At 40.9% G+C, this 9,241-nt stretch overlaps 1 protein-coding gene across 1 annotated transcript; it reads left to right on the top strand.

Annotated features, from left to right (window-relative positions):
* The first annotated feature begins 429 nt into the window (after nt 1–429).
* LOC114266765 (uncharacterized) lies at nt 430–2,871 on the top strand. The gene is made up of 3 exons (XM_028207686.2): nt 430–840; nt 2,134–2,268; nt 2,815–2,871. The coding sequence occupies exons 1-3, from the start codon at nt 430–432 to the stop codon at nt 2,869–2,871; spliced, it is 603 nt and encodes a 200-aa protein (XP_028063487.2).
* Nucleotides 2,872–9,241: the final 6,370 nt, after the last annotated feature.

Here is a 9,241-nt window from a genome sequence, read left to right on the forward strand (position 1 = left end):
TCACACACTTGTCCAAATGAGCAATAGAGTGTCTGGAAAAGATCTAAGTTGTGTTCATATGATAAGTATATTGTAAAATGCATTGAGAACTTGCTAAGTGGATTGAAGTATGCAATTATATCATATAATTGTTGCCTAGTTGTATAAATGTACTCTTCTGTACATGAATATTGTGTATACTTTTTGTATGAATTATAATGCAATTGTTATTAGATAATAGTGAGAACAAGAGCTGATCAGCTAGAAGAATCATCCACTGCTCGGCTAAACCGAATAGAGAGAATGATGCAAGATACGGCAGAAACACTAAGGTAACTACAGTGGTGGCAACAACAATGGCAACACCTGCAACCCCTACCTCCTATACAACCTATACCAGATTTGCCATATGATGACCAAACAATAGCCCTTACTAAAGAATTCAAGAAAATGAAGCCACCATCATTCCACAGGGATGTGGACCCGTTGAAGGCCGAAGCTTGGGTCCTTGGCATTGAGAAGTTATTTGAAGTATTCGCATGTCTGGAGACACAGAAAGTACAATTGGCCGCCTTTACACTGGAAGATGAAGCGAGAAGGTGGTGGATGCTAATCTGTGATGATAACAAGGTCATTGACTGGGTACAGTTTCTTGTACTCTTTTATGAGAAATATTTTCCACAGTGTGTCTATGATAGAAAAGTGTCAGAATTTGAAGGACTGAAGCAAGACAACCTGATCGTAGCCGAGTATGAAGCCAAATTCACTGAATTGGCAAGATTAGCCCCATATATGGCTGATACCGACTATAAAAAGGCGAGGAAGTTTGAAAATGGTCTTTGCAATGACATTCTGGAAAGGGTGAATGTGCTAAAATTGCCCATTTATATTGATATGTTAGACCAAGCTTTAATGTTAGAAGCTAACATGGCCAACCGAGGTAAACCACCAGCCGATTGGAAGGCTAAAAGGCAAGGCTTTTTCTTAGGGAAGAAATCATCAAAGAAACAACACACGGGGTCCTCAAGCGCTTTAGGCTCCACCAGAAATACGGCACCAACATGTACCCAAATGTGGCAAGAAGCATCGCGGGGTTTGTTACCGTATCTCCAGGGCATGCTACAAATGTGGTGAAATGGGGCATATGGCAAGGGATTGCACCAAAACTGAACAGTAAAAAGGTAGGAAACCAGCCGTTAGTTCAGCCGGATCCATCCCAAAATACGGTGATACTACGAGGCCTGCTACTACCAGAGACACAATGAGACAGGGAAGAGTCTTTGCACTTGTCCCAAGTGACACACGAAATACTGAAGTCGTTTTCTCAGGTACTATCTCTATATGCAATCAGGATGCTTTTGTGTTAATTGACTCCGGATTAACACACCCCTTTGTAACTTATGCATTTGTAGCTAGATTGAGTAGACCTCTAGAATCATCACCATATTTGTATCTGCTCCATCCGGGGAATCCGTGTTGTGTACATCTGTATGTCGATTTTGTGATATATGTGTTGGGAATGCTACCTTGTACGTAGATTTCTTACCTTTGGACTTTAGACATTTTGATGTAATTCTGGGTATGGACTGGTTATCTAAATACTGTGCCACCATCGATTGTGTAACAAAACAAGTTGTATTTAGACCACCAGAGCAAGAGGAAATTGTATTTGTGGGTAATGGGGTAGTGCCTTCACCTTATTTGATATCTGCAATGAAAGCATGTAAATTGATCAGGAAAGGGTGCCAGGGTTACTTATGTAGTGTATTATCTGAACAATCTACGAATGTTGAATTGAATAATATTTCTATTGTTTGAGAATTTTCGGATGTATTTCCTGATGAACTGCCAAGAGGATTGGTGGACAGAGAGATAGAGTTTACCATTGATGTTGTCGCGAGCACCCAACCTATCTAAAAAACTCCCTATAGAATGTCCATTGCTGAAATGAAAGAATTGAAAGAACAGTTGCAAGACTTACTAGACAAAGGGTTTATTCGACCAAGCACTTTGCCATGGGGCGCTCCCGTGTTGTTTGTAAAAAAGAAGAACGAAACCTTACGTTTGTGCATTGACTACCGGGAATTAAACAAGGTAATGGCCAAAAATAAATATCCATTACCCTGAATTGACGATTTGTTTGATCAGTTACAGGGTTCACAAGTCTTCTCAAAAATTGATTTGAGGTCAGGCTACCACCAGTTAAAGGTAAAGGCAGAAGATGTCGAGAAAACTGCATTTAGAACGAGGAATGGTCTTATGCCGTTTGGAGTGACCAACGCATCTGCAGTATTTATGGACCTTATGAACCGGATTTTCAAAGCTTATCTTGTTGAATTTTTTGTGGTTTTTATCGATGATATTATGATATATTCAAAGAATAGATTTGAACACGAACAAAATCTGAGAACTATCTTGCAAACACTTAGAGAAAAGAAAATATTTGCTAAACTTACGAAATATGAATTTTGGTTAGATGAGGTTGTTTTCTTAGGGCATGTCATCAACGGAGATGGGATTTCGGTAGACCCACAGAAGATAGAGGCAATTGTAGACTGGCCTACACCAACAAATGTAACAGAAATTCGCAATTTCATGGGCTTAGTTAGGTCCTAAACACGGTGTGTGAAGGATTTTTCAAAAATAGTTGTACCTCTTACCCAACTTACATGCAAGGGACAACCATTTGAATGGAATGATGAAAGAGAATCTGTCTTTCAAGAACTGAAAACGAGACTAACCAATACACTAGTGTTGACATTGCCCACAGGTACGAAAAACTTTGTGATTTACAATTATGTGTCATATAAGGGTCTGGGTTATGTGTTAATGCAGGAAGGACGAGTAATTGCTTATGCCTCCCGACAATTAAGACCACATGATAAGAACTAACCAACACATGACTTGGAATTGGCCGCAATTGTATTAGTATGGGGAAAAATGTGAAGTTTACATAGATCAATAGAGTTTGAAGTATTTCTTTACTCAAAAGAAGTTGAATATGCACCAGAGGAGATGGCTTGAACTAATAAAAGACTATGACTTTCAGATTCAGTATCATCCTGGGAAAGCCAATATAGTGGTTGACGCCTTGAGCAAGAAATCGATGGGGAGTTTAGCTTGCTTACTGACTAAACAGAAGGAAATCTTGTAATATTTTGAGAACTCCAAAATTGAGGTAGTATTACTTGACCAAAGCAGAGGTAGCTTGCTTATTACATGACCAAAGCAGGTTGATGTTGACACCCCGTTTTTGACCGTCCTCAAGACTTGGACGTCACCGTTTGAACGCTCGGTGATCATCCATGTTCGTGTTCGTTTTGAGTTCCCACAGGCCTCGGCCGTGCGCCTTGTCTCAGGATCTCTTAACTTGCCTGTTCTGCGCTTGGTTTTGCACCAAGGACTTGTGTTTTGTGCTTCTGAGGGTGGGAAGAGGCTTGTTAGCCATCCCTGAAACCCACCGGCCGTGGCATGATGCCACCGGCCTTGTTTTTTTTTTTCTACTGACCAAATGTTTGGTCGGTCGGTATTCTCTTAGGTGTATCGGCCTTTTTGTGTGGTCGGCCGACCATTCATTTGGCCGATTGACTCCTTTTCTGCCTAATACCTCCTTTTCGCCTATTTCAGGCATGGTGCATGCCAGCTGTGCCAGCTGGAGTGCACGGACTTGTCCTCCATACACGTGTATGGAGGATTTGCCCCTTTTGCACCCTTTTGTTCAAAGCTTCTTGGAGAAGCTTGCACCCTTTGCTCAAGCTTCTTGAGGAAGCTTGGACCTTTGTCTTAGCTTCCTCAAGAAGCTTGGACCTTTGAGTTAGCTTCCTTGAGAAGTTTGACCCCCTTGACCTTTTTGTATTAACTTCCCTTAGAAGCTTAGCACTTTGTCTTCCTCTATAAAAGGAAGCCTTCTTTCTCCTTTGAAGAGGTTCAACAAAATCAGATATATATGTGATATATACACCACTCTCTCTCTATATCTCCCTCTCTCTCTCTTCATTTGTGTGTGTTAGAGGGCCTAAAAGGGTGTTTTGTTCTTAGTTTTGCACTAAAACACCTAGTATTACACCATACTTCGGTTTTGGAGGTGTTGAGAGTTTGTTCTTGGAGTTTTGAGTTGGTTTTTATCAGAAAAAGGGGGCTGGACTTGCTGTTCTTGAAGTGTTCTTCAAGGGTAAACGCTATTGCTTTATATTCCCCAATCTTGCACTAGCTTTTAACCTACTTTGCATGTTGTTTTGAGCTTAGTGTATAACTGATAAAAACTCTGATTTTTCATGCTTAAGATGTTTCATTAAGGTCTCTTTTGTGTTTGGGGTCGACCTCCTCCTCTTAGGCCTTGTTTGGCCCCTTTTGTGCCTTCTTTGGTTGAGCTTTGAATACTTTCATGTGTTGGCCTTCTCACCACTGAAAATCAGATGGGGTTTTGAAGTCTTTCATAGGGGAGGGACACCCCTCTCCGTTTGTGTCTCATTTGTTCATGTTTTGGCTCATAAGGGTAGCATGCATGCTTAGTTTTGTTTGGTCTTGTTTCAGAGGTTATTTGGAGTTTATTTAGCATGTTTTACCTCTGTCCTGTGTTGGTTTATTGACCCCTTGCATGCATAATATACTTGCCTTGTATTCCTCCATTTTGCCTAGAAATGCATCTTGTCTTTAGACCTTTATGCTTGCATGTTCTAGCTTGACTTCATGAAGCTTTTGGTCATATTTCATCATGCTTAAGGTCTGTTGGGTGCTGATTTGATCATGTTTGCCATGTTTGGTATAGCCTCTTTGCATTTTGGCTTGTGAGCCTCGAGTGTGTGAGTCATTAGCTTGCATTACCTAAGCTATTTCAGTGATTTGGAATCACTTATTATGCCATTTCAGTCCATGTTTTGTGCTTACATGCTTGCATTTGTTACCCTTTCAATGCCTTAAAGAGATGTGATCTTATGCTCCATGTTAGGGCCTTGGTGTATGCCTATGTGTTTGAGGCTTTGGGTTGCCATATCAGTGGGTTTTGGGGTGCATTTTGATGTATTATAACTCTGTTTTCATCACATAATCCATGCCATGTTTGGTTGGGGTGGGTGTAGAGCAATGCTCCCTTTCGTGGCTTTGAATGCCCTTTGTTTTGGGCCCATTTCTTGGCATGTTTTGATCATGTTCTATGCATGCTTTAGTCTTGTTTTGGAGTTCCTTAGGCTTGTTTTAAGCCATTTTGGTCCTTTGGGGTTTGGTTGACATAGCTATGGTTTGGACCCCTTTGTTGGCTTCAAGTTTTGGTCATTATTGCATGCCTTACTTGCATAACATGGTTGATTTGGCATCATCCTCTATGCATTTTCAGAGTTTAACACGTTGGTCTAATGTCCATGTTTATCATCTTTTGAGTGTTCTTGAAAGTTACCTTTTGTGCCTTAGCTTTAGGCCCATTGGTGTGCATGTTTGCATGAGCATTTGCCCACCATTTGCATCATCTTTGGCCACTGTTTATGGCAAGGCTGAGGTCTGCCCTTTGCAGTTTAAGTCCACCATTGCATGTTTTGACATGTTGCATTACTTTGGCTTCATGCTTGCATTGTCTCATCTTTGCACGTTTGCATGTTGTTTAGCTAGTTGCATTCCATATCCTAGCTTGCATGATAGGTTGCAGTGCATTGTATCTTGCATGTTTGGCACATTGCACTTGGCATGTTTGTTACCTTAGCCTCATATTGCATGCTTGAGACATGTTTTATACTTGAGTCACATTGTATACTTGCATTACATTTTGCTTAGTTTGGGGTGTCAAACCAAGCATGAGGAATGAGGGGCGTTCGTACTCAAAGTGACGTAACGCGCCTCAATCCTTGGTTGCCGATGTCCTTGACCTCAACATGATAGGGCGTGTAGCACTCATGTGTGTTTGTTGCATTCATTCACATTGAAATGCACACTTGACTTCTTGGACCATCATGCATTGAAATGCGCCATTGGTGGTCCGAGGGTCGAGTACCAAACTCCCTTGAGCCCATAGCATGATAGGGAGAGTGGCCATGCACACACTGCTTTGAAAATTCCATACCATGCACTGTCTGTCCTCTGTTGCTGTCAAAACAGGGCTCTCCAGGAAGAAATGGCCGGCCGACCACTTTTGGTGCCGACCGACCATCAGTGTCCAGCTGGTGGTTCAATATTTGGTCGATAAGCCTATTCCCATGGCCGGCGGATTTCAATTGTGGCCGGTGATATTCCACAACACTCAGGGAGTGATTCAGAAGGATTCTGGAAACTTTTATAAATTTTAGAGGAGCAGGGCAGTGTAAACAGAGGCAACAGTGGCATGATACCGAGTTTCCAGGCGAGGCGAACCGAGCATGCATCATCCCATCATTCCGAGGCGGGGCTGCGGCCACTTTCCTTCTGTATTTAATTTGTTAATTAATTAGAAGTTTTGTAATAATTAATTAGCTAGGATAGTTGGTTCATTATTCGGCCTATATTATTCTTTCGGACCCTCCGTGCGAGGGCAATTGTGTAATAAGTGTGTGTGAGTGTGTGTATGTCTTCCAACCCCCACTTTTTTCTCCCTTTTACTTACCTGCTTTCAATGGTTAGTATTAGGGCATATTTAAATTAGCATACCTCATGCTATGCATGCGTGCATCCATACATTTGTCTTGCATGCACCGGGCTCGGCGCATCATACTAACTGCATTGTATTTCAATTCCAAGTTGAATACGTGTTAGTTGTAGCATCATCATATGCCATCTTAGAATAGCCGAACCTATTGTAGTTGCATCTCGCATGTGTTGCATTAGCCATCTTAACATGAACTAGGATCGTGCATATGATTATTAACTAGTTTCTGTTTTGGCTTGGAGTACTCGGTTAGCATTTATGTTTTAGCATCCTTACACGAGTGTAAGTGTTGCCATGATAGTATGCTTACCATGAGGCTATGTGCTTATGTGTTATAACTGCCTGAATGCCTGTGGGTGAAGGCTGGGTTGCTTGAATTGGAATAATTCGTCGAAACCCGTGTTTTAGCCTACTTGCAAGTAGCAAATTTCAATCCATTTTCAAAACAAACGGATATGCGATGCTTTGTTCCAAATTAGGCGATCTAGTCTGTACTTTTTGTGTTGTGCGCATCACATAGTAAGATTAGCTAATTAATCAGAATAAGAACGTATAATGTTTTTAAAAATAGATATCATGGTTAATAGAGGCCGATCTTTGATCGGGCGAGAGGGGCTGCTCATAGCTGACCTTCCCCAATCCTACCCAAGTTCCCGAGCCGAGGCAACTTTGGTGATGACGGACACGTGGCCTTAGGCAAACGAGTCAGGGTTTCCTAAATTCCCCCATAAAAATATTTAGGTGGCGACTTTGTATCTGGCAAAGCAGTCCATGTTTGGCACTTCTTTCTAAAAATCTGTTTTCTCAAAACGATTTGCCAGATTTGGACTCTTTGGTTCAGATTTAGAACCGTGACAATTTGAGAGTCCGAACTGTAGCGAGCCCAAACGAACGAAACGGGATTCCCTCCCGGGGCATTCGGGGACGTCTATAGTTGATAGAGGCCATCTCAGCCGAATCATCAATCATTGATGAAATCAAACAGAGGCAAATGGAAGATGAATTCCATAAGAAGATAGTTGATGAATTTGAGAAAAATCTGAAACCAGGATATGGTGTTGTAAATGAAGTGTTGAAGTTCCAAGATAGATTGTGTATTCCGAACATCCCTAAGTTGAAGAGGAAAATTCTTGATAAAGCTCACAAATCAATGTTTGCTATGCATCTGGGTAACAACAAGATGTATCAGGACTTAAAGTAGAATTATTGTTGGCCTAATATGAAACGTGAGATTGCAGAATATGTATCTAAATGTCTTCAATGCCAGCAAGTTAAGGCTGAACACCAAAAACTAGCAGGTCTACTTCAACCTCTCTCTATATCGGAATGGAAATGGGAGCACATAACCATGGATTTTGTTGTTGGCCTACCTCGGACACCTAGAGGTATGGATTCTATTTGGGTTATAGTTGATAGGCTAACTAAATCTACACACTTTCTACCTGTAAAAACTACATATGATGCATACCGATTAGCCACTATGTTGATGAAATTGTTTGTTTACATGGAGTTCCGGTGTCTATTGTGTCGGATAGAGATCCGAAATTTGTATCTAGATTTTGGAAGATTCCTCAAGCGGCAATGGGAACAAAGTTGAGGAGTACAGCATTTCATCCACAAACTGATGGACAATCGGAACGGACTATACAAACTCTAGAAGATATGCTCTAAATGTGTGCTTTGGATTTTCAAGGGAGTTGGGAGACTTACCTACCATTGGCCGAATTTGCATATAATAACAGTTTCCACTCCAGCATTGGCATGGCACCATATGAAGCTTCGTATGGCCAAAAATGTAGATCTCCAATATGCTAGACTGAAGTTGGGGATAGAGTCTTGCTTGGACTTGAGCTTGTGCAGACAACTACCGATAAAATCATAGTTATTCAACAAAGGCTTAAGACAGCTCAGAGCCGAAAAAAGAGTTATGCAGATATTAGAAGAAGGCCTCTTGAATATGAAGTCGGTGATCATGTGTTCATCCGTGTAAATCCGATGAAAGGCTAATTGAGGTTTGGCAGGACGGGTAAATTATTGCCCCATTACATTGGACCATTTCAAATTTTAGAAAGATTTGGTCTAGTTGCTTATAGAGTTGCCTTACTGCTAGGAATGGAACAAGTGCACAATGTATTTCACGTATCGATGTTGAGGGACTATCTCCGAGATCTATTCCACGTGATTGACTATCACCGAATAGCACTTGATAAAAATATAGAATACGGGGAATGGCTAGAATGGATCATCGACCTACAAGTAAAGCAACTGAGGAACAAATCCATTCCAATGGTGAAAGTGGAATGGAAAGAACATTATGGTAAGGATGCCACATGGGAGAAAGAAGAAGAAATGCAACAACACTACCCACATTTGTTTCCAACAGAAGGTAACATAAGTTTGGGGGACCAAACTTCCAAAAGGGGGGAAGAATGTAACAACCCTACTCAGTGTTATGCTAATTAATCTTAATTATGCTTATAATTATGAACTTGATATGATTTTGAATGCTAATTATATGATTATATGTGTTTTTGATATCTGTTCACCGTAGGAAAATCTGTTTGATTTTCTATTATAAAATTTAAATTGAAGACCGTAGAGGCAACAGAAACTAAAATTGACTGTGTTGTTGCGATTAGCCTAATTTTTAGAGCG

The sequence above is a fragment of the Camellia sinensis genome, chromosome 5 (genome assembly GCF_055761805.1).
Source record: "Camellia sinensis isolate YWXY chromosome 5, ASM5576180v1, whole genome shotgun sequence".
Taxonomy (NCBI): domain Eukaryota; kingdom Viridiplantae; phylum Streptophyta; class Magnoliopsida; order Ericales; family Theaceae; genus Camellia; species Camellia sinensis.